Here is a 26,388-nt window from a genome sequence, read left to right on the forward strand (position 1 = left end):
TACTGCTGAAGAAGATCTTTATTTGCATGTCTCTGTTTACACTTCACCATCTGAAGATCATTGTGGTGTCACCTTCAGTGATATGTGAAGCAGAAGCATATATAACTCAAGGCCAGGGAAAAAATGTGCTCTCAGGCTAATAAAATGCTCGTATATTTTTCTTTAGTTCATCAATCAGTTTCATGATGATAATTCAAAACTATCGACCCACAACCATTATGTTAATACCACAAACACCAAGACTTATCATAATTATTTTGTTATCTTTGATCAGAGATATGGGGGCTCATGGGAAGGTTACTCGCTGAAAACTGACCGCCCGAGAAAATAAGTAAATAACAAAAACGCTAACAGTATTGAAGCCACTTCTGTTGCTGTTAAGTTTTATGGTACTTAGTTTCATCTTCAGAAGCAGCACAAGATGAACATCCCCATAGCCATATCTCCAAGCTTTCAAGATCCATTTTACATTTTTTTTTATTTTTTAGTTGCAAAAGCTAATGAGGCTCTAGAAAGTAACCATTTTCTACGCATGGAGGCTGCTGTACTTTAAAAGAAAACTAACCAAGATTGAGATATCCAGTAACTTGCGTGTAGTCGTCGCCTTTGTGAATTATGGCGATGGTAACCGTGATTTATACGTTTGCTTTGTCGTTTTCATTGTAATTTCGGAGAAGTGGGGTCTTGTGAGAGGCTTGTGGACACCATTCTCGGGTTCTGTCAAGGATACCGATTGTTTCATTCTCCCTCCGATAGCAACAGGCAAGTGGAAACCGTAAAGCCACCACATATCAAGATGGTTTTATTTTGAAGAATATAAAGGCACAATACCGCAAGTTCAACAATACACAAATAACTCGCACATGCGAGACTGACGGTTCGGTCAGACTTGTGCCATAAACTAATCACACCATTAACTTGTTTCCTATGTGCAGGTTATTTGTGTACAGTGTGTGGCTTTATTGTCTTCATCACTGTTCTTATGCAGTGCAGACAATGGAACATCGTCTTTCCCTGTGCAGTTGTTTAGGTCTATGGAATGTGTTGGTGATTTTAAATTATTTCTCGAATCTTCAACCACAGGCCCCTTCGAGCAAATCGTAACAATACTCTTTACGGAGAAGTGAATTTGGTGTTTAAACAGTATATATTCTTAAAAATACTGCGTGGTTACCTTTTATTTGAAGGTTGTTGATAGTATACTTCTTTACTGTTCAACATTTAGTAACAGTAAAATTACAAGTGATTTCTTTCACTCAGCATATCATTCAGCCGTCCATGGCTCACAAACGGAGGAGGAGCAGTAAGTAGTTATGCCTGTGGGAAGTGATTCTGCCTTGAGTCACAACAGTAGAAGATGAAATTCATCCTTATTATTGTACACGTGTGCTTTCCCTGAGCACATGTAGCATTCTTTCTCCCTCCCCCCCTCAATAACTCGGCATTCTTCTAGTCTCTCGCCCACCACGCCTCATGTCGCTGGTCAGCCCCACAACTCAAGCGTGGTTCTTATATTAGTTTGTGTTTGTTTGGACAGCTTCCACACAAAAGTAACTTCTCCCGCGGCACTGGTTCTATCTTTTGTCATTTTGCTTCCCTTAGAGAGATCTTATTTATTCTTTGAGGTAAGTCCTATTCCAGTGAGATTTTCTACATGTGCTCTCACGCTCTTTCAATAATTTTTTATCTGTAGTTTACGCGTTCGCTACCTCCAAATGCACGCTTTGGTTTCACACGTATCTGTCTCAACATAACGAAGGGCGGAGGGTAAGAAGGAAGAGGTTTAGAAGAGAGAAATCTAGTCTCGGATGGTTAACTTGCGGGACCCCGTAACGTCATGGAGCTGGTGAGAGGAAAAGGAGGCCACTAGGCGGTGGTCACCAGACTTGCGAGGCACGAAGGTCTGGCTGTAAGTGAAGGTTTCCCTTGGACGGACCTCACGATTCACCCTGATGGTCCTGGGCCTGTAGGCGCCTCCGATCTCCATGCTGAAGAAGCAGTCTGTGAGAGGCACGTCTAGTGGGTTGCTGAAGGTGAAGGTGGCTGTGCACTCCTGTCCCACCTGGCACTCGGGCACCTGGAGAGGGATACACAGGTAAGGGTGTGGTCAGACGCCGTACGCATGAAAAGAAGCAAGAACACATAAGCAAGCAAGATATAAGGAAATTTACAACATGAGTAGGGGTGGCTTTTTTAAGTGTATAAACTACAGGCTATGATGGCTTGCATATGAAGTGTTTTTAATAAAGATTTCGAGAGTAAATACATGTCAAAAAAAAAAAAAAAGACAAATTTACTTGCTGCATTACCTCGATGATTAACTTGGGTTTTTCAAACTGGAAGTCGAACTCATCGATGTAAGACTGTTTGTTCTCGGAGACGTGACCTGTAGCGGTGATCTTAATGAAGCCCATATCAACGAGGCGGTCCTGGTACTCGGAGGCGTCCACTTTGAGGGTGAGAGTGTCCTTCTGGCCCCCGGCGAGGGTGAACTGTCCCGTCACCCTCTTGAGGTGCGTCCCCAACACCCCGGTATAGAAAAAGCTCCTGCAAGGGATAGGGCGACCATGATGACAAAAGTGATTTACGGAAAACGTATGAATTCCTCTGAGAATTAGGGTAACAGATAACTTAGGGGGTGTGTTGATGACTAAAAAACCTGTGCCACACCTGAGTATCTTTAATGAGAGACATTTCTGAAACTATCATTAGATTTCTAATGATACTTATCAGACACAGCAACACCATGGGATCTTAGTACTGAGAATATCTAACACTGGTAAACCTCTGGCTTACATTATGGACATGACCTACTTCCACTATTGGGCCTCATCTTCAGTTGCGCCATCTCATCATTTCTCTTCCACTGGCTACAATATGTAAGTCTGTATTAGAAGAACCTGCTGCGCAGGTGTATGACTCTCAGTGAAAATATAAAGGTGTTGCCCGTGTGTCTTGCTGGTATTATACTTTTGATTTAATGATACTAGGGGTGTGTATAAGAGAGAATGTTAAGCAAAAAATTAGTGCAGTTATTGCTGGGGAAGCGGGGCTAAAGGAGAGCTATAAGGCGGATTAAGTATTAAAGAATAATTAGTTTTATATTTATCAATAACATCAGAATTGAAAAAGGAAATTGGAATACATAAATTTAAACACTAGCTTTGGTAATATGGAGGAAGAGCCAAACTCAGGTTGACGAAGATTTAAGAGGAAGAAGAGGAAAATGAGGATGTGTAGCACAAGAAGGCGGATATACCTGGTGGAGATGTTAGCCTGGACGGTGCGAGTCTCAGAAGTGTTGTTGTGGACCTGAAGGGTAACGGTGATGCTCTGGCCGGCGCTCACTTGCTTCGGCTCCTGCAACTCGAACTCAACGTCGTAGCTCCCCTGATCCTGTTTGGAGGTGTTGGTGGTATTAGAGGGTGTTGCTATGGGAGGACAAGGGGACGGAAGTAACTATTAATGATTGAGTTAAAAGTTCTCCTGAACGTATTATTCCAGAATGTGTGAATGACTGTACTGTAGGTCGTTCTCCGGAGGGACACGTATGTATCATCCTCTGGGTTAGTTGGTGTTTTGTTCATTATAATGTGTTTGTCAATTTTTGCATTCACCTAAAGTTTACTTTGTATGTGCTTCAATTAGGAATTTCTGCCATTTTTATTATTTAATAACTGAGGTGTATATAATTTTTGTTTAGTTTTTACTTTACCATCTTGTGTGCTCTTAAAGGTTATAATTTTGTGTTCCATATTACTTTGTTAAAGGTCTAAAAGTGGGTCTTCCTCTCAAAGATATAAAAATTTAATCCAAGCAGTGATCGGGGATTGATATTATAAAATTGATATAAATTTTTTAAGGGTGGACCGATAAGCCAATGGAAGGCCTCGGTCAGATGACCAAAAGCTGCAGTGGTGGGTCATTGTAAGACCAAGACCCGCGTCAGGAAACAATTGTCCTATTTCCTGACAAAATTACCTAACAAATTACTAACCTAGCAGTGATCTCAGTTTTTTATTTGAACTTTCAAAAATTTTGATTTTGTGTATTATTGAATTTATTAGTATTATGGTATAGGATAATTGGTTCAGTTTTCCTTATAGATTACATTCAAATCTAATTAAACCTAAATACAGAATTATGGATAAATTCGCTTAAAATGTCAAGCGAGAAATAACATGCTAGGTTACATACAGTGAAAGAGAGATGGAAATTGATCGATCGGAGGGTCAAGGCAGTAGAATGAACTGTATTATTTGGGGAGGGAGGGAGACGTAGGGCAATGTTGTTTTACGAGGAAGTGGCAAAGGAGAGAGGCGTGCAAGGAGGGTGTCGTGTGTGGAAAGTTGAGGTATTTACTTTTTTGGAGAAACCATTTTATCATTGCTTCTCTGCTCTCTAAAGTTCTCTGCTCCGTTTACTTCAGATGGATCACCTCAACTGCACACTTCCTTCACCTCTCCTTGACTCGTCATCTCCTTCTTGCACTTCCCTCTCATTTATCTCATTTCTACCCTCTTTTAACTCTCGTCACCTTTTCCTGATGAGGACCTCTTTCTGATGCATCTTATCTCCTGATGCTTCTATTAGAGTCGTCTCACTCACCTGATAGTCGAAGTAGACGTGATCTTTCCTCATGCCCCTGCAGGCGTTGAAGACTGTGAATCTCTCAGGCTCTGAGCGCTCCAGGTCCCGGTACACCTTGGTGACGTCCTCGCAATCTGCGTCACCGTCGTCATCGTGACGCCCCACAGCCTTCGTCACGACGGAGCGACACACAGGCAACCTGAAATTGGCGTGAAGGAGGGACGTAGGTAAGGTTAGGTAAGGTTAGGTAAGGTTTGTCAGGAAACAGGACAAGAATTTCCTGACGTGGGTCTTAGTCATAGGTTGGTCTGCAGCTGGAGCTTTTGGTCATCTGACCGATGCCTTCTACTGGCTTACCCGTTCACCCCTTTAAAAATTATGATTATCATTATTGATAAACATAGGAGAGATGTAGTAGTGAGTCCACTAGATCAGAAATAAGTCACAATGTGACTTGATTAGGTTATCCTAGGTTAAATTAACTTCATGTTCTTTTATTTGTCTATAAAATCTGTCTTCAAAACCATTCTTAAACATTTGTATGTTATGTACACTAGGCTTATTACTGTACATACTTTCTTAAAAGCTGGTCAGTGTTACTTAGCGAATTTTTTTACTGATTTTGGGCTGTGTAGGTCCCAGTTTGTCTTTTGTTTTGTAAAAAATCTGAATAATTGAAATACTACCTTTCATGCCATAATGTATGAGTCTCGCATCTGATTAGCATCAACCCTTCCATGCTGATAAGTCGACAGTTCAATATCTGAGAGGTTTCAAGCTTAATGTGGTTGTGTATTTTTGTATATCCATCTCTTTGATCCCCTCTGAAAGATTCAAATTAGATTTGGTCTGTGCATGTCTAAATTTACCATTTTTATTGAAGAAATTTGGTTATTAGTTTCCATATGATGACTTATGAATGCCTCTTTCTGATTCCTTCAGGTCTTCAAAGCTAATATTCAACTGCCTTGTCGCACTCTGATTTTTTGTAATCGTGTGCGCTTAGGCACAGGGGACTTGGGTTATGAAATACATCTTGTTTTATAGCGCTATCTACACTAGGCGTTTCGGTAAGCTGCTTTGACCTCTTGAGTGAGTTATACGATTTGTTTGAGATAAGCTGTGTGTGCTCAAGACTCATGAGTGCCCAGTAGAAGCTCTCTAGTGCTGCATGTAAAGAGTGTAGCCCAACTCACATGTACTGTATGTATGATGTGTAGTCCAACACACCCGTCATGCATGAAAGGGGTGTAGGCCCACTCACATTTGCTGTACGTAAGGGGTGCAGTTCCACTCACCTGTGCTGCATATACGGGGTGTAGCCCCACTCGGATTCGTCGTCCTCGTAGTAGTATCTGACGAAGGTGTTGAGGGCAGAGAAGAAGGCGCTGGTGCTTTGGGAGAACCCGACATCTCCTCTCTTCACAGCCTCCGTCGAGGAGGGACCACACCCACTGGAGAACTCTGCACCAAGGAAGACATAAGAAGAGAAGTTGAACCGTCAGAAGGTGAGTGAACAGAAGCAGGGTTCCAACCCCACCCGTGGTATGGATTGTTTGCAATCCTGTCATTACGATTTCGTGAGTCAGGTAACCAGTCATGGTGATTGTGGTGGATAGAAATGAGACTGTTTGGATGTAATCATCATAATAATAATAATGAACAATTCTGTAAGCAACGGAAATCAATTGATCAAACAGATTTTTGTCTCGAATTTCAAAGTATGTTAAATCGAGGTCTGGATGTCCAGTAGATGATTTGCGAGTCGCCAATCTAAAGCTATTTTACATGTGCTTTTTTGGGGGGGGGGGCTTATATCTCTTAAACAAGCAACTGGATGTGTGAAGAGCAATGCTGACGAATAAATACCTGGAAAATAACAGCTTCCTCATTCAGTACATCGAATATACTAAATGAGAGAGCCGGAGCCTCGAGTGAGTCGTTGTAATACATAAGAACATAAGAAAGAAGGAACACTGCGGCAGGCCTACTGGCCCATGCGAGGCAGGTCCAATTCTCCTACTGGCTTAAGCCAATGCCCTAACCCAGTCAGGTAGGATCATATTCATCTGACCTAATAGCACAAGCTAATCAGGTCCAGCTCACACCCACTCACGTATTCATCTAAACTATTTTTAAAACTATCCAACGTCTTAGCTTCTATGACGATACTTGGGAGTTTGTTCCACTCATCCACAACTCTATTACCAAACCAGTGCTTTTCCAACTCGAAACCATTGCTGCGAGTCCTGTCTTGGCTGGAATTTTTCAGCACGCTATTTACATCCCCTTTATTTATTCCTGTTTTCCATTTATACACCTCGATAATATCCCCCCTAATTCTACGCCTTTCGAGTGAGTGCAGATTCAGGGCCCTCAGTCTATCCTCATAGGGAAGATTTCTGATACATGGGATCATCTTTGTCATCCTCCTCTGCACGTTCTCCAGAGCATTTATATCCATTCTGTAATATGGTGACCAGAACTGAGCAGCATAGTCTAAATGAGGCCTAACCAAGGATATATAGAGTTGAAGAACAACCTGAGGACTTCTATTATTTATACTTCTAGATATGAAGCCAAGAATTCTGTTAGCTGTATTGCGAACACTAATGCACTGTTGTCTTGGTTTTAGATTACTGCTAACCAGAACTCCTAAATCCTTTTCGCAATCAGTAGTATTAAGATCTACATTATTTAGTTTATATGTCGCATGGTTATTTTCCTGTCCAACATTTAAAACTTTGCATGTGTCTATATTAAACTGCATCTGCCACTTCTCCGACCATTGCATCAGTCTATTCAAATCATCCTGGAGTGCTCTAATGTCCTCATTAGAATGAATGAATTGGACGGCCAATTTTGGTGTTATCAGCAAATTTCCTTATGTCGCTTATCTATGTCGTTTATGTAAACTGTTAACAAAAAGGGGCCCAACACTGACCCCTGTGGAACACCGCTTGTGACGTGCCCCCATTCTGATTTCTTCTCATTATGCAAACCCTCTGCTGCCTATTTGTCAACCATGCCTCTACCCAGGAAAAAGTTTCTCCTATTCCGTGCGCCTTAAGTATCGAACAAAAGAAAGACAGTCTGCTTGGTATTATTCATCAAGGATGGCAACAGCCCAGAAGCCTTAACCTTCAGGTCAGCATCCCTACCATGCCAGGTGATGCAAATGATGGCATAACAGAAAGGAATTTGTAGAATCTAATGAAGCTATCAAAATTTTACGAGACTGACAGATCAAACAGTAAGATATTGACGTGGTTGATGGAGAGTGTATTAGGTATCCTCGCAAGAGGAACTAAATTTAAGTGGTTGCAAGAACTGTTTTCCCATTTTTTTTGGGGGGTTCCTAAAGCCTTTCGTTTTTATTTTGCTCGCAAGGCGGCAAAGCCTCGTCCGATTCGTTTCAAATTTTTAATCCTGGTCAACTTAGTGAAGATTCCTGGAACAATTGCCAAGTGCAGGTATCCGCTGCTCAGTTTAATATACACCATTTCTTACATTGGTTTCACAATATAACTTGTGATCAGCCTCAGTTTCATCATTACTGATGTGTTATACTTTGACAAAGGCTGGTGTAGTTAATGGAGTGTGTAGCTGCCATTTGGCCACTTTCAGTCTCGGCATTATTTTGCCGTTATGCTGGTGAGTGGCTCTTGATCCAAGGACATAGATCGAATCCACAGGTGCAACATGACCCCCTACTGGTTTTGCGATTTCCCCCTGGTTAAAATAAAAACGATTCTGAACAGCATCAGTCTTTAGTGTCCACTTCATTTTATGAAATGAATGAAATGTTTCACGGGGTTTAGGCTGTGTTGGTGCGCATTTTGTTGGATTCTGTGCAATAACAGTCGAATGTCTCTTATGGTCAGTAATCTTTGTTACTACTGTTTGTTACAAAGGAAGCCTCGTCTTTATCGTAGGTTAAGTTTCAATGTGATAATTTTAGGTTATCCTTCGTTAAATCTACATAATGTGCTTTTATGTATACAGAACATGTGTGTATCCTCGGGACTTTGTAAAAACAAATATGCTATGTACTCAAAGTTTAAATAAAAAAGTACTTAATTACTTTCTAATATTCATACTTCTTACCTAAATCTTACAAGCTGATCAATCGTACGTAAAGAAAAGTTTGGATTGATTTTGGTATTTGTAGGTCCCAATTTGCTCTTTTTCATAGAAGTAACCGGGGAAATTGAAATACTGATATTTTTGCGATAAATTCTGACTCGTCGGACTGGCTTGAACCTTCAGTGCTCATAAATTGATAATGCAAATTCTGATCTGCTTTGAACTTAATGTGCTGGTGTATTTCAGGATGTTGGTGTCTGGGAGATAACAAGAGAATGCCTCTTCAGCTTGGCTTCAAAGTTAATGCTTCTTAGTTGATGGTTTGCATTAATTTAGGGTTGTTTGTGTTTATTTATCATTTGAATGAAAAAATGGGAATAGCGTCCATGTGATAACTTGTATATATCTCTTGATTTGCTTCAGATCTTCAACACTAATATTTAACTGCATCAGAAACTTATGCCACATCCTGCACTGTTATTCCTGTTGCATACATTAACGTGCAGCGACCGAAATACATCTAATTATTTAGGTTTTTGAGAGTGTGTACCACTAAAAACTATTTAAAGAGTATTTAAAAGATATAAGACAGAATCATAATCAGATGTAAGACAGAATCATAATCAGATGTAAGACAGAATCGTAATCAGGTAAGAAGCATCACGTTGTGCAAAAAAATTAAGAGCTATGTTAACCCAGGATCATCCTAGGATCCCATGACGTTTATGATACATGGAAACGATTTCCCCCAAAACTTGTTTGTTGATGTTGCGAAGCTGATGAAAATGACAGAAACAGGAAGAAACTGAAGAATCACTTGGGGAAAAAATGCAAGAATAGCTAAAGAAATCATTTGTAAAGTTTAATCCCAATAAATGTAAAATAATAAAAAAAAGAAAGTAAGATAGATGATAGCATACCACCTGAGTGGGAAAATCTTGTTTTGCAAAAAAAATAAAAAAAAAAAACACCTGTGGGCAGGTATTATGTCCAACCTTTTTCTTAGGCTTTCCCATATATCTGGTATCATCAGCTTCTTAGGCACGATAGGCAAAGGTAATAACTGTTTTCAGGAAACTAATCGACGAATTGCTGATAACTGTAATTCACATCTATCAGGATGCTGTACCTAGTCCAGATGATTGTAGCTAGACCGATCCTGACGCTGATGGTCACGCTAGCAGAGAGCTTGAAGATGTGCCACACGTTATTGGTAGAGCGAAGGATCAGAATGAAAGTGATCACGACGTTTTTTTAAAGAGACTTACAAGTGCTAACATACATGGGACCATAACAAGTTTCCATACATTTAAGTTTATATCTAATGATCCATAGCTATGTTAGAAGTATTTCGTTAGTCTGTTGGGAGTAAGAAAACTGAATGAGGTAAAGGAGAGCCTAGTGCACAACTATGCTAGTTGACTGATAGATGGCACTCGTTAGGAAGGCACAAACAGCTTGTACTCACTGAAGTGGTAGGCGCGAGATGGATCTGTCGTCTGCCATCCAGAATAGCCTGAGGGAAGATCTGGACGAGACATCCAAACATCGCACCAGGTATGGAAGGCCCACAGAGAGTCTGGCTGGTCGCGTCCAGGACCCCGCTCGATCTGCCAGAAGTAATAACTCAGCCCCACTTCGAAGTCAAGTTTCACAAGTTATCTGATCTCTCCTCCTCTTCACCCCCACCCCATATCAAATTTCAATTTTACCATTCTAGGTAATTCACTGCGCTAACCCATCCAGTAGAACTGCATCCCTTTGATCTTTCTTTCCAAAGAGACAAAGTCAAATTCACATCTTTATCCCTTTTAGTGTTACCTATTTCTTTCAAGAGTATCCTTGCCAACTTCACTGCGCAGGTCATTCCAGACCACTATATCCCTCTATTTGATCAACTTACCAGGTCACCAAAGCGGTCGATGTATCGGTCGATGGTGAGTGTTTCTTGTGTCTCATGGGCGGCGGTGAGGGCGGTAGTGGGTCGGGCAGGCAAACCCAGGGCACGGCACACTGTGGGCGTTGCAAGGATTAGTCCATTGCCATGGTTGTGTGGAAATCAGCGTTATACTGTGGGCGTGTTGACTTTGAGTGCATGCGTGGGTAGTGGAGTGTGTGGTGGATAGAGCGTGTCGGTGTTGGCCGTAGAGTGCGAATGTGTTAGTAGTAGTATCGTGGACGTAAGAGAACCCTGCAAAAGCTCTTCTATTAACAAATATCCGAATTGATCAACACAAGAGAAAATGTCACTACAAATGATATTTAACAATTAAAGAGAACACAAAGCCTATTTTTCATGGCATTTGCTTGCGCACCTTCCCACTCGCTCCGTCGCTCCTTATTCTCTGTCACTACCCTTCCTATTACTCTCTCATTTACACCCTTTCTCTCTCCAGCCTCCCTCCCTTTCCCTGTTCCCCACTCACCCGTCGTCATGAGGCAAGCCATCACCCAGCAGTGACCGTACTTGACGGGGGTGGCACCGTTCAAGAGGAACTCTTGGATGATCTTGACGGAGCCGGTCCACAGGTGGGGGTTCTGGCCCCCACGGTACTCGTCCTCGTAGTGGGGCTCCAAGAGTCCTTCCCAGTTCTCATCATCGTGGTCTCGACGCCTACGAGACGCCTGGATCTGTTGGAGGGAGAGGCGAGTGTTGCTGATATTGGTCAGGCTCTGTAGATCACTCATACTGTTGATTATTTCATGTCATCTCAGAAAGCTAAAAATTACAGAATTTTTAACTGCCAAGCAAGAAAGTTAACTTCATATTTTTTTACATTCAGGTTTTGAACTTTACTTTAAATTTTACGGACTTGGACTAAAATGTGACAAAAATATAAAATTTAAAATATGAATTGAAAAAAGCAGTAAGTTTCTTTATTTCCCCTTTCAGTTCTTCAAGTTATGCGCAGTTTACTTATTCATAACTTTATTTCTATATTTATGTTTCTAAAGTAGCCCAAACCTTAACGAGGTTGTACTAACCATGGAACTTAGAGCCTTGGCCACCTTGACAGGGTTGCCTCTCTCAGTGTGCGTGAGGCCAGACATCTCGAGCAGGAGACAAGCAGCAGGCAGGACGCAGTCATCGAACTGACCGAAGACCCAAGGTCGTCCTTGAGTGTTGCGGGAACCTCCACGGTACACCTTGCCGCTCTCGGTCATCACATACTCAGTACGCTGAGCCTCGTTCTCCAAGTACACTGCGTCCTCTGGTGGTGAATGAAGGGGGTGGTGAGGGAGGGTGTGGGAGATGGTAATGTTGAGGGAGTGTGTGAGAGATGGTAGTACTAGGTGAGGGAGGGTGTGAGAGATGGTAGTGGTGAGGGAGGGTGTGAGAGATGGTGGTGGTGAGGGAAGTGTGTGAGAGATGGTGGTGGTGAGGGAGGGTGTGAGAGATGGTGGTGGTGGCTGCTGCTCCTTTATAGACCAGGTGACTGTTTCTCATATACACTACACATAGATTATGTTAGGTTTGTCAGGAAACAGGACAAGTGTTTCCTGACGAACCTTACCTAACCTAACCCTCAGTGAAAAACTTCAGTAAGACTGACCTCTAGAGAAGGGGTTGAAGATGACGAAAACGTCCTCAGGAGCGCGGTACTGAGTCCTGTTCCTCGGGTAGTTCTTGGTTGCCGTCTCCACCACACAACGCCACACTCCCACCTGGCAGGTCGCGGGGATGTGTACCTGCCAGGAAGAGGAAGTCAAGCCAAGTCACTACAGGTCAAGAAATAAAAGGCCAGGGTTTGGATGGGGACAATTCAGGCCATCAAAGGTCAGGTTCATCAGAAAACAAAATCTTCCAACTGGCTAGAAGGCGATCAAGATCAAGCGATTGTATAACATCTACGAGTATAATTTGGTTCTGACAAAATATATATCGAGGGGAAAGTTCAAAGTATCAACGCCATTTATCAATACAAACCGGAAAAAATGGTTTCTTTGTTAAGTGATATTACTAATGTGGACTCTTAAGACCAACACATCACAGCCAAGTTTAAGACCAACACAACATAAGAAAGTTTAAGACCAACACAACATAACAAAGTTTAAGACCAACACAACATAACAAAGTTTAAGACCAACACAACATAACAAAGTTTAAGACCAACACAACATAACAAAGTTTAAGACCAACACAACATAACAAAGTTCAAGACCAACACAACATAACAAAGTTTAAGACCAACACAACATAACAAAGTTTAAGACCAACACAACATAACAAAGTTCAAGACCAACACAACATAACAAAGTTTAAGACCAACACAACATAACAAAGTTTAAGACCAACACAACATAACAAAGTTTAAGACCAACACAACATAACAAAGTTTAAGACCAATACAACACAACCAAGTTGAAGACCAACACAACATAACAAAGTTTAAGACCAACACAACATAACAAAGTTTAAGACCAACACAACATAAAGTTTAAGACCAACACAACATAACAAAGTTTAAGACCAACACAACATAAAGTTTAAGACCAACACAACATAAAGTTCAAGACCAACACAACATAAAGTTTAAGACCAACACAACATAAAGTTCAAGACCAACACAACATAAAGTTTAAGACCAACACAACATAAAGTTTAAGACCAACACAACAAACAAAGTTTAAGACCAACACAACAAACAAAGTTTAAGACCAACACTACATAACAAAGTTCAAGACCAACACAACATAAAGTTTAAGACCAACACATCATAACAACGGTGCTGGTGAACGGGGGTCACATTAAGTAAGATTACTGGTTAAAATTAGCATCAATGTATGGCATTACACACTAATAAGTTCGAGAAACCCTAATTAACGTAATTAGTGGGATGATCCGACTTAACCGGGACAATAAGGTCACAAAAAGTTACTTATTCAGACGTGATATTACGTGCGACTCTAAGAGGTGACGCAAGATGTTGCGTCAGCTGGTAGTGTGCGTTCACACACACACACGCACACACACACACACACACACACACACACACACACACACACATACGGGTGTGTGTGTGTGTGTATGTGTGTGGCAGGATCCATACATAGATTTAAGAAGAGATATGAGAAAGCTCATGGAGCATTTAGAGGACCTAGTAGCATCCAGTGAAGAGGCGGGGCCGGGAGCTATGAATCGATCCCTGCAACCACAATTAGATGAGTACACACACACACACACCACCCTGATCCTGACACAGGGTTCTTGATCCACAGAATTGCAGTTACCCTTCACCTCCTCTAATCAAATCAGATTGCCTTTTATTCTCCAGGTACTGTGTGATCCCTACGGGTTTAGCAGTTCACCCTATATATAACAAAACACCACACAAACATATTTATGAAGTACACTTACTTCCTCACTCACCTCTACTATCTTACTGCCTCACTCACATCTATCTTACTGCCTCACTCACATCTACTATCTTACTGCCTCACTCACATCTACTATCTTACTGCCTCACTCACCTCTACTATCTTACTGCCTCACTCACATCTACTATCTTACTGCCTCACTCACCTCTACTATCTTACTGCCTCACTCACATCTACTATCTTACTGCCTCACTCACATCTACTATCTTACTGCCTCACTCACATCTACTATCTTACTGCCTCACTCACATCTACTATCTTACTACCTCACTTACCTCTACTATCTTACTGCCTCACTCACATCTACTATCTTACTGCCTCACTCACATCTACTATCTTACTGCCTCACTCACATCTACTATCTTACTGCCTCACTCACATCTACTATCTTACTGCCTCACTCACATCTACTATCTTACTGCCTCACTCACATCTACTATCTTACTGCCTCACTCACATCTACTATCTTACTGCCTCACTCACATCTACTATCTTACTGCCTCACTCACATCTACTATCTTACTGCCTCACTCACATCTACTATCTTACTGCCTCACTCACATCTACTATCTTACTACCTCACTTACCTCTACTATCTTACTGCCTCACTCACATCTACTATCTTACTGCCTCACTCACATCTACTATCTTACTGCCTCACTCACATCTACTATCTTACTACCTCACTTACCTCTACTATCTTACTGCCTCACTCACATCTACTATCTTACTGCCTCACTCACATCTACTATCTTACTGCCTCACTCACATCTACTATCTTACTACCTCACTTACCTCTACTATCTTCCTCACTCACCTTTGCTATCTTCCTTCCTCATTCACCACTACTATCTTACTTCCTCACTCACCTCTGCTATCTTCCTTCCTCATTCACCTCTACTATCTTCCTTCCTCATTCACCTCTCCTCTTTACACAGATCTATATTCATTTGTTTCAGTTATGCGCTTCGCTGTTTCTGTCCTCTATAGTGAAGCCTCAGAGTCAGTTCCTCTCAACCTGGTGTCTTGCTTCCATCTTTCTCTTTTTACTCTTCCTCATCGCTTCTCATTTCCTTGTTGCTCTTTCTTTCATCTTGTGTTGCAGTCTGGGAGAATTGTTTTCCTGTGTTTGTCTGTCTTGTCTTCTCTTCTTTCCCTCATTTGTAGTGTGAGGCTGTTCCCCTCCTCTCCCCTCTACCCACCTGTAGAGTGAGGGTGTTTCCCTCCTCTTCCTTCTACCCACCTGTAGTGTGAGGGTGTTTCCCTCCTCTTCCTTCTACCGACCTGTAGTGTGAGGGTGTTCCTCTCCTCTCCCCTCTACCCACCTGTAGTGTGAGGGTGTTTCCCTCCTCTTCCTTCTACCCACCTGTAGTGTGAGGGTGTTCCCCTCCTGCGCCTGGATACGGACGTCCCACTTCTGAGGGGTTCGTGTGAACTCCTTCTGGATGGTAACAGGCAGCACTACCCTCGTCCTCTTGGGCACTGATGGTTGTGGTCCGAAGTAAAAGTTGAGGTAGAGGTGGTCCCTGGTGCAGTCAAACTCCCTCTCGCGAGTCACCTGTTGGAGGAGATGCTGGTGAGATGTGTGAGGTGCGGATACTAGGAGGACTGGGAGGAAATGGATGGAGAAGAGGAGAGTGGGGTGGGGAGACTAGGAGGAAGGGGGTGGAGAGGAGGAGAGTGAGGTAGGGAGACGAGGAGATCTGGGAGTAAGAGGATAGAGAATGAAGTGGGGAGACGGAGGAAGAGAAGATACGTGTGGTGGGGAGACGGGGAGAGAAGAGGAGATATAGAAGGAACCAGAGAAAGAGTGAGATCACAGGAAGAAGGATAACAGGAAGAGATTTTCTTACATGATAAAGGGAGGTAGAACAGACAAAACACAAAAGGATATTCAAAATTAAAGTCGAAGATGTGGCCAGAAGCCGAACACGACGACCACACAAGAAACATTAATATTGATACGTTGTAACCTTAATGACTTTAGTTGTCATCCCAACGTGAACTCAAAACACCATTGCATTCTTAAAAGAAATATTAATACTCAAAGATATTTCCAAGTCCTAGGCAGCAATCATAACACTGGAATCAATACAAGCTTCTACTATCAATCCTTAGGCAGATCCCTACAGGCTCTTATTAATCTTAATATTCAATTATTAAAGATAGAAATTTTAGTGCTGAAATGTCCTGATCTGTAGATGAGTGTCTTTCAACCGTCCTGGCGTGAGACTTCAGCTCGTCTTGGTTCACGAATAAAAATTAAACTATGTGAAAACATTAGGGTTGGAATCCTTGTTCCAAACTCCCCTATTGAAACCATTATTTCCATAGTTTATTCTTGACTCCTCATTCCGCCTATGGTGCCAGCGCCTCTCCAGCACACTTTAACTCATGCTCCAGTGTGTAGGGAAAGGAGGAAATGCAGAACTAGCAGCAACAGTAAGTCTCCTTACCAAGGAGAGGTGGAAGGCTTGACCCCTGCGGTAGACGGGGCTGGGACGATCGAAGTCCTGGACGAGTTCATACTGGAAGGTGCGGTGGTCCTTGGCGTTCTCCTGGGGTCGGAAATCAACGTGTTCCACCCTCAGGATATCAGCTGGGACGCCAGTGTAGTGGGCTACGGGAGATAGTCAGCAGGTAAGTATGTCCACTGAGTGGTATGTTTACTTATTCAAAGTTTATTCTCTATAAGTATTACAATGCTGAGTTTACAGAATTTGGTTATTGTGTGGTTTACATGTAGTAAAATAATGATTACAGAGTGTACCACTAGAACACCTAGCATGGCTAGGCATTCACCTAAAAGAAAACATAGAATACAGAGGGAAGGCACATAACAAAAGACAGGGTAACGAGATATGCGGAGAGCACGCCAGGTATAGATACAATTTAGTAGTTAGGAGGTACTCTGCCTATAACTTTCATTCACGCAGAGAGTCAGGTCGCTCTCGAGTCCCTGGTTGTCTCTGCGTTCAAATCCCAACCTGAATCTGAGCCTTAAGTTACTTAACCTTGTGTTTGTTTTTTAAAGCTTTCCTATGATACTAAATAGGTACTCTGTTCAAACCCCTTCCGTTTCTCAGGCGCCGTATGATCCTCTCGGCTTTGGTGCTTTATCGTACATAAAATAATATTTAAAGGGTTTTAATCCTCTTATATAAATCCCTGGAATCCTGAAGCTCTACAGCTCACTCTCCACTTGTTCTGAGTTAACTTAAACCTTCCTAACACCTCTCAGATGGTGCTTACACTGGGAGGCGTAGTTTTGAGCTGGATCTGCAGGCATCTCGTTGTATCGTCGTCGCCAGATATCGTAGTACGCCCGCATTGCTGCGTCACGGGCGTAGTGCCTCTGACGCCCACGCCCGTACCTCCACTCATCCTCATATTCATGCTCCTGAAAGTGAAACGTTGAACGTGAGTGTGTGTGTGTGTTAGGGGACTTCAGAGGCATTATTTAAGTTTTGTCATTATTTTTTTCAAATACAGTACATTATAAGATTATAATTGCTCCCTCCCCCTCCCCACTGTGGTCTTGACCAGGTCTAGTGTCGTAGTGGACCATGAACACTAGGTACGATATAGTCTTGACGATTACGTTAAGACCACACTTAACGACCAGGTCTGCTGTGGTCTTTACGCCCAGGCTTGTCCGTCTCTCCACTTATAGGCTATCTGTAGTCGCTTCCGGGAATCACTGTATCAGCCCGGTCCCAGACCAGGCCTCCTGGTTGCTAGCCTGATCAGCCAGGCTACTGGTGCCCGTAGTCCAGCGTAGGAACTACAACCCAGCTGCTCAGGTACTGTATACAGAGAAGGGGGGGTAGCACCGAGTATGAATGGGAGGCACTAACATGACTGGGCGGGTAGGAGGGCCGTGGGAGAGAGAAGGGCGGGTAGCACTGAGTGTGTGGGAGGCAATAACATGACTGGGTGGGTAGGAGGGCCGTGGGAGAGAGAAGGGAGGGAAGCACTGAGTGTGTGGGAGGCACTAACATAACTAGGCGGGTAGGAGGGCCGTGGGAGAGAGAAGGGCGGCACAGGGGGTGGCAACTGCTGCTGCTGCTGCTGTTGCTGCTGCTGACTCGTCTTGCTACTCAGCGGATGCATCCTGCAATGAAAAAAAAAAATTCCAACATTCAGAAGACAGTTTTGCTATATGGGGTACATAATAAAACCTACGAGCATTTCTTAAACGAATGCAAAGGCACGTAATGGCTGCAGGATTGCACTCCAACATGACCTTCACGGCTACTACAACTAACCCATCTACTAACACCTATATAAGCGCCAGTCTCCTTGCCTGTGCTCCAGAATCTCTACAACTTTTTTTTTTTATATTTTATTTAAAACATTACAATACAAGGTGGAAATTATATTAAGGTACACAAATGAGGTAAATCACAAATTCCCAATTCACCCTTACAAAAATGAGTACAACAGACAAAAGTGTTGTGACAGCCTAATACCACACACCATATACACCCAGTTATACCAGAGTTATATACCTGTGAAGGCGGAAACTTTTGACGCAATTTCCCCCCCCCCCTCCCGCCAAATATAACCATTTTTTTTTTTTATATTTTAAAATATAACCATTACGGTGCTCTCAACACCAACTCCAAGGCTGAGGGACTGATTACCTCATCTTTTGTATATAGCTCTACTGTCTTCTATGTCATAGAATCTGTATTGATAAAGCCACTGGATGGCGAAACGTCTACAATAAAGATAACCAGATGTTGCACATGTGTCTTAACTTTCATCTTGTCGGTATTGTATACCTGTCTTGCACACTTCATTCCGCTAGCAACGACATCACTGTATCGCTGAGATATTTACGAGAAAAAATGGGATCAGTTACAATAACAGTGAGCTGACTTTATTGACTCACATAAACATTACGATATGTTATAGAGACAAACTGGGCGAGGAACAGGGTAAAAAAGAATATTCATTAGGTTAAGGAAGTTATGGAGGTAATTTATCAATCAAGAATAATCTTGACTCAGCGAGACTACGGTGGTGAACACCTCCATCTAGGCTGAGGGACTGATTACCTCGTCTTCTACTGTCTCTTGTTTCAACACCTTCAAATACTGACTGATATATAGAATTGGTAAAGATACCGGCTAGCGATACGTCCCTGATCACAGAAACTCAGGTGTTGCACTAATGCCTTATTTATCAGTATTCAGGTTATCCTATTACACATCAGGCTTTAGTGGTGGTAATTTGATAGGAAATAACAGTGTCTCCTGGCAGAAGTCTTAATTATATGGTGACTCGCTTACTGTTTCATCAGCCGTTGCTTACCCAAACTAGGCTTTAATCCCCCATGTACGCGTAAAAATAACTCCGTAAGATAAGATGATACAATTACGTCCATCCTAAAGATAAATTCTCTGGCTATCCGTCAAAAGGTGGGTTGGTTAATTGGTTTTAAATCCTATCAACTACATGAGGGTTATTAAGCCTTCATGTAACCTGCTCATCACCAGGATACATTAATCCCCGGAGTGGGGATTAAAGTAAATTCTCAGTATATATACACTTAGACATGCATCTCTAGGTGTTTATTCCGTCTATACCATGCTTCTCTATTTTCCGAATATGTCTTAGATGACGAACCTTATCAAGAACCTTTGGACAGTCAAGGTATTTTAGATTTACAGCCGCTCTGGCGTCCTTCATTTTACAAATAATACTAAATATATGAATAAAATGAACACCTTTTCTGAAAGTTCTATTGTGATTTTTTTTAAATAACTAATGACCCTCGTTGACCTCTAATTATTGTTTATATGGTTGGCTGGTTAATGGGATTTAGAGTCTATTAACCACATAAAGTCACTATTAGCTACCAGTCAAAAATACTTTACTTACTAAAATAGGCGTTAAAGCAAATTCTCAGTGTACTATATACACTGAGAGACATACATCTCTCGTCGATAAACATGCTGTGCCAGAGAACTACTTCCTCTACATCATCGAGTGTGAACTGATCCCTACTCGACTCACGAAATCGTAATGACTCTGATCGCGGGTTCTAACCCCATCCATGGTATGGTTCGATCTCTCCTTGTGTACGATGGAAAGTAGATTTTGCAAACTTCTAATTACATTCGGTATATACTTTTCTTCTGTGTATTTCTTAATAACTTTTATCCATGTTTACTTTCAATTCACCTTTGGAAGAGGGTTAGAATCGCTTCCCCGTAGCCAAGCGGACTACAGAAGACTATTATAATGCTGGGACGAAGGGGCTGGTAACACCTTTTATTTACATGTATTTACTAAACATTAAAACAAATGTTATGTTTTCGTGTTTAGGTCATCCTACCTTGGTATGAACTAGCCCATGTCCTAAAATTTTTTTTTTTTACATGCATAGCCTAAAAAATATGAAGGAAAACGCAGATTATGAAAATTTATAAAATTTATGAAAAAAAAAAAAAATATATATATACACCGTGAGCGCTTTAATCCTTAATTTAAGGATTAAAATATTCATGTCTGATGGTGAACAGATGACATCAATGATCTTCCTGGAGTTTATTAGGCTTTAAGTTCCACTAATCAAGTCACCAAAAAAAAGGCTAAACCCTTAAGAGTCATTCATCGATGTTATTTTGAAAAAGAATCGTTTATAATTTCTACTGATACTTTAATAGAGGAAAATAAAAGTTTTAAACTTCTGTAGCAAGAATATAAATTTGTCGTTTTTTTTCCTGATGTGCGGAGTAAAAATAAAATTCTAGTAATTCACGAAAATAAAAATAAAGTTTAAAAAAATACTAAGATAAGGTTTTACTGAGTGATTCAGAAAGGTCTGGTGCAAATTTTACGTACCTCGTCTCAGTTATTTTCTTTTCCAAGAGAATTTGAGGCAGATGAATAAGACAACACTTGAGTATCTCTGTTATGGAGACGTTTCGCCAAGCATTGCTTTATCAGTCCAATGCAGAGAATAATTACTGAAAACGGTGGAAGACGTGAAGTAGTTCCAGGTGATCAGTCCCTCAGCCTTGATAGAATCCAATCAAGGCTGAGGGACTGATCTCAAAAACCAAAAACTTCCTTAGTATCTACTATGCAAATAACCGAAGCAGAATAGATAAATTAAATAGACAAACTAATTATATGTGTAGGAAGCCTGGATGTTATTACAATAACCGAAACAAAGTTCAGTCTGAAAAAAGGGAGGCATACCTGACGAAGGCCACACACACACAGGGGCATAAATTATTCCATACTGGCAGAGTCAACACGAAAGGAGGCGCAGTTGCTATATATATGTTAGGGACAATTTAAACTGTTGCATCAGACCTGATATAAAGGTCTGATGCAACAGAACAGACATGGAATCTGTTTGGTTGCAGTTTCTTGAAGGTGTTATGTGGAGACCCTCAAACTTAGAAAGTGACCATGGTAAACTATGGGGTGAAACTGCCACGATATCTACATAAGAAAATGCAGTTTTAATGTGATATTTTAACTTGAGCCAAATTCTGCTGGACTTGATTGTGACAAAAATTCTCTGATAAATGATCTTGAGGTTAATGAAGAGCTGGGAGGAAGTGATCATAAATCACTTAGTTAAAATATCTCATGGAATCACCTTAATCGAGATAACAAAGTTAAAGTCCGCAGTTTTCCCGCTGCAGATTATATGTGATTAAAGGATTACTTAAGAAGTGTACACCGGGGTAACCTGACTAGGAACTATTTTGAGGGAGACCGGATAAAAGGTGGTGATAGCTGCCAATATGTATTGTGCAAGCTGACCAACCTGCGTTTGTTATTAACAGTGAATTTAGATCAAATATGAATGACCCTAAAGGGATAAACAATAGACTCAAACAAGGAAAGGTATTTACAGGCGAATCAAAAAAATATAAGGGTCCCCTTATTGAATAATATATTCAATTTAAGAGAGAAGTCAAGAATGAAATAAGGAAAGCTAAAAGAATATGAAATTAAGGTTGCGAGGCAGTCAGTCCCAATACTAAGGGTTTCTTTCATGTATATGGGAAAAAGATTAAGGAAAAATTGGCTCGCTTAAATGTAAGTCAGGTCAGCTTACTCTTAGCAAGAAATGTGCTTCGTTTTCAGTACTTATTTCTGTTTTTACACGAAAGAAGTAAACTAAATCCCCAAAATCAATAATGATACTTGTCAAGACGAGAATGAATTATGCAATATCAAGGTCACTAGTGACATGGTTCTCAAACAACTAGATAGATTGAAGATAAACAAGTCACTAAGCCCTGATGAGCTGTTTTCAAGGTTCTAAAGGAATGCAGGGATGAACTTCGAAATATCACTACAAACAGACATCTTACTGGATATATGGAAATTGACAAATATGATACCCATTTACAACGCTTCAAATTATAGGTCAGTCAACCTAACCTTAATTGTGGGAAAGTCGATGGAACCAATTATTGCAGATGCAATTCGAAGCCACTTTAAGTGATATAATTTGATCAAAGTGATATAATTTGATCAATGAATCTCAGCGGCGTTCTCGCCTTACAAATTTATTAATCTTTTTCGTTAAGATATTCGAGGCGGTAGACCGAGATAGTTCTAGAATACAGTATAGTGTATATGGACTTCAGTAATGTATTTGATAACGCTACAACACTGCAGACTGATTAAGACAGAAGAGGCACATGGAATACGATAAATTATACCAGGTCAAGGCATGACTGACCGATAGACAACAGTGCTAGCAATAATTGGGAAAAATCATAATGGGAACCGGTAACAAGTGGTGTGCCACAAGGGTCAATGTTGGGACCTGTGTTGTTCACATTCTACATAAACAACATTGATAAGGGAATAAACAGTGACATACGTAAGTCTGCCGATGACACTATGCAGGTCGTCAAATGATTTCTGGCGTAGACACTAGAAGGCTACAGGATGATTAGGATGGATTGATATTGTGGTTAGAGAAATGGCAGATGCAGTTCATTGTGGACAAGGTAAGGATCTAATACTAAGAAAAGGAAATAACTATGGCACTTATAAGCTAAACAATGAAGATCTTAGTCAAAGTGAATGCGAAAAATGTCTAGGCTTAGTTAAACTCTGCCTATCATGGGTTAGTAGGCCTACAAGAGGGTCCTTTCATTCTTAGCTGCTTCACGTCTTCCACCATCTTTATCGGACTGATAAGTAATAGCTGGCTAAAAGCCTTCATAACGAAGCCTTCCAGGTGGAAAAAATGGTATAAAATACCGACACCATGGATAAAGACTTGATAAAACAAACTGTATGGGCGAAACGTTGTCAATAAAGGATCGCATCATATTGCATTTGTGTCTTTATCCAAAGATTCCTAGGTGATGCATGGTTACGTTTAGGATACCCATAACTGCGGCAGTTTAAAATACCCCAAATTTGAAACAAGGGGAATAGTCTAGCTCGGACTAGGCTCTCCACCTCTAGCTCTGGCTAGGCTCTCCACCTCTAGCTCTGGCTAGGCTCTCCACCTCTAGCTCTGGCTAGGCTCGCCACCTCTAGCTCTGGCTAGGCTCTCCACCTCTAGCTCTGGCTAGGCTCGCCACCTCTAGCTCTGGCTAGGCTCGCCACCTCTAGCTCGGGCTAGGCTCTCCACCTCTAGCTCTGGCTAGGCTCGCCACCTCTAGCTCTGGCTAGGCTCGCCACCTCTAGCTCGGGCTAGGCTCTCCACCTCTAGCCCTGGCTAGGCTCTCCACCTCTAGCTCGGGCTAGGCTTTAAACTGTTTCGGGTCATTTGACAAACACCCAAGCCAGGAAATTACAGTTATTATTATATTCGAAAGCAAGCGCTAAACCCGTACAGTTGGAGATGATTGTCGTTTTTCCTGGCGAAGAAACCGTCACCACTTACGTACATATAAAAAATGATGGAAATAACTGAGGTTACGTTGAGAAAGTTACGGACTGTTAGGGAACATTACTAATCTTTGCCTACATTTTTCGGAAAGTTTGAAATGTTTAAAATGAACTTCAGCAACTGGGACACAACTGACAACTTCACTTGACTTGTTAACAAACATTCTGTGCACACTTCGGTTGAGTCATTGCGATGTTCTTGCGTAGACTAAACCACTCCGTGAAGTTAGCATCGTCAGTGTGGTTTAATACGTTCACTTAAGTTTCTTCTTAGTGTGTGTTTACATCTCCATTAATCACTAAGTTGTCACAAGGTTCGAGTCCTCTCCTAGACTCGACTGTTGCAAGTTTTCCTCACCTGATGACCAGAGGTGCGTTTGCCAGCGACGGACGATGGAGTGTGGGTTGGGTGGTGAAGGCACTTGGCTACGTAGGCACCTCAACAAATCCGGCTTGGGTTATATACACGATGTTCCGGCTGGTGGATGAGGATTAGTTACGCAAGGAGGACGGGTTGTCGCCTGACAATAGTTACCCCTCGTGTCTCCCAGTACTCAACAATTACATTATAGTACGAAAGTTTAAATGGTTCACGAAACTGTATTCCAAAGTGATGATGATGAATTATTTGCATAGCATAAATCTGAGAAAATAAATGATATATAAATGACTATACTCGCATCAGGCATCGTCCTCAACCAACCGGTTTCTTACAAAGAAGTTGTTGAACCTGGATCGTATTTTGTGAGGAGCCATACCACAGGCCAAGCAATTTGCAACAGTATACAAAGGATATATATATATATATATATATATATATATATATATATATATATATATATATATATATATATATATATATATATATATCACTCAGCCATCAATGTCACAGACATCAGGTGCTCAGTACTACTGGACATGTCACTCCTCATGTGCACACATACGTGGCTTTGGAAACTACAGGATCAATTTGATTCTCCTCCCGTTTGGAATTCTTAGCTAGTGGTTCGGATAATGCTTCTACTCCCTCTCGCAGAATCTATGGTGACACCTTGGCAGGTCCTATAGCTTTTCATGTCTGTAGGTCCATCAAAAGTTTTTTTTTTTTTTTTTTCTTCCAGCGTTATGTGCACGGTGTCCAGTACCTGCCAGTGTACTCTTTTTCTTAGGCTTCCTAGCAATGCTAATGTTTCTACTGAGAAGACCTCTTTAAATCGTTTGTGCAGCACTTTGCATACTTGTGATTTTTCAGTAAGCTCCTCCTTTCTTCAGTCGAGTCACCTGGTCTTTTCTGTTATCTTTCTTCTTATGTGGCTGTGAAGCATTTTTTTGTTTAGACTGATATTCTGGAACTCTCGCTCAGCCTCTCTCTTCATCCTATCATATGAGTTTCTCTTAGGTAAAAGGAAACGTGTAATTAATGCTACTTTTTTTTTGTGGAAATGTTTCGCTCTCCGAGAGCTTTGTGAAGCCATTATGTAACGGCCTGACATAGCTACTGGTGAGCGAAACGTTGCCACAATAAAATACCGAATTAGTTGCGCTTGTGCCCTTTTACCTAACATATTGTCGGTAATTGTACCCACATATGACTTTCTGGTTATTATGCTCAATTATCTGTTCTCGTCTGACCTCCCTTATGCTTCTTTTCCACTCTGCACCTCTGTTATCCGTTCTTCTTTTGGGTATGTTAACCTTTGCACCTCGACAACTTTCCAGCAAGATACTCCATCATCTCCTCCACTAAACTTTCCATGCAGTTTACCCTCGCACTGCCCTGTGTTCAGAAATTTCTTGACTCTAGTGAAATTCCCTCTTCTGAAGTCTGGTTTCTCGCAAATTCCACTTGCCAGTTTTCCATCTAAGTTCAGTTGCACAAGACACTCGAAGTGCAGCATTGCATGGTCGCTGACACCCAGTGATTTCACCTACTGTGTACTTACCTATATGTGGTTGCAGGGGTCTAGTCACAGCTCCTATGACTCGATCCCTGTGTGTGAGTGTGTGTGTGTGTGTGTGTGTGTGTGTGTGTGTGTGTGTGTGTGTGTGTGTGTGTGTGTGTGTGTGTGTGTGTGTGTGTGTCTGTGTGTGTGTGTGTACTCACCTAGTTGTACTCACCTAGTTGAGGTTGCGGGGGTCGAGTCCGAGCTCCTGGCCCCGCCTCTTCACTGATCGCTACTAGGTCACTCTCCCTGAGCCGTGAGCTTTATCATACCTCTGCTTAAAGCTATGTATGGATCCTGCCTCCACTACATCGCTTCCCAAACTATTCCACTTACTGACTACTCTGTGGCTGAAGAAATACTTCCTAACATCCCTGTGATTCATCTGTGTCTTCAGCTTCCAACTGTGTCCCCTTGTTACTGTGTCCAATCTCTGGAACATCCTGTCTTTGTCCACCTTGTCAATTCCTCTCAGTATTTTGTATGTCGTTATCGTGTC

The 26,388-nt window shown here is 41.6% G+C and overlaps 1 protein-coding gene across 1 annotated transcript; it reads right to left on the reverse strand.

Moving 5' to 3' along the window:
• LOC128698092 (hemocyte protein-glutamine gamma-glutamyltransferase) lies at positions 1 to 24,424 on the reverse strand. Its single transcript, XM_053790196.2, has 15 exons — positions 24,305 to 24,424; positions 18,055 to 18,169; positions 17,308 to 17,455; positions 16,512 to 16,675; positions 15,422 to 15,613; positions 12,231 to 12,366; positions 11,662 to 11,888; positions 11,103 to 11,307; positions 10,580 to 10,689; positions 10,145 to 10,286; positions 5,889 to 6,054; positions 4,609 to 4,789; positions 3,260 to 3,396; positions 2,310 to 2,547; positions 1 to 2,077 (listed from the first exon to the last, which is right to left on the reverse strand). Exons 2-15 carry the CDS (start codon positions 18,166 to 18,168, stop codon positions 1,799 to 1,801), a joined length of 2,439 nt encoding a protein of 812 aa, XP_053646171.1. The 5' UTR covers position 18,169; positions 24,305 to 24,424; the 3' UTR covers positions 1 to 1,798.
• Between the last annotated feature and the right edge of the window lie 1,964 nt (positions 24,425 to 26,388).

This window comes from Cherax quadricarinatus, chromosome 58 (genome assembly GCF_038502225.1).
Source record: "Cherax quadricarinatus isolate ZL_2023a chromosome 58, ASM3850222v1, whole genome shotgun sequence".
NCBI lineage: Eukaryota > Metazoa > Arthropoda > Malacostraca > Decapoda > Parastacidae > Cherax > Cherax quadricarinatus.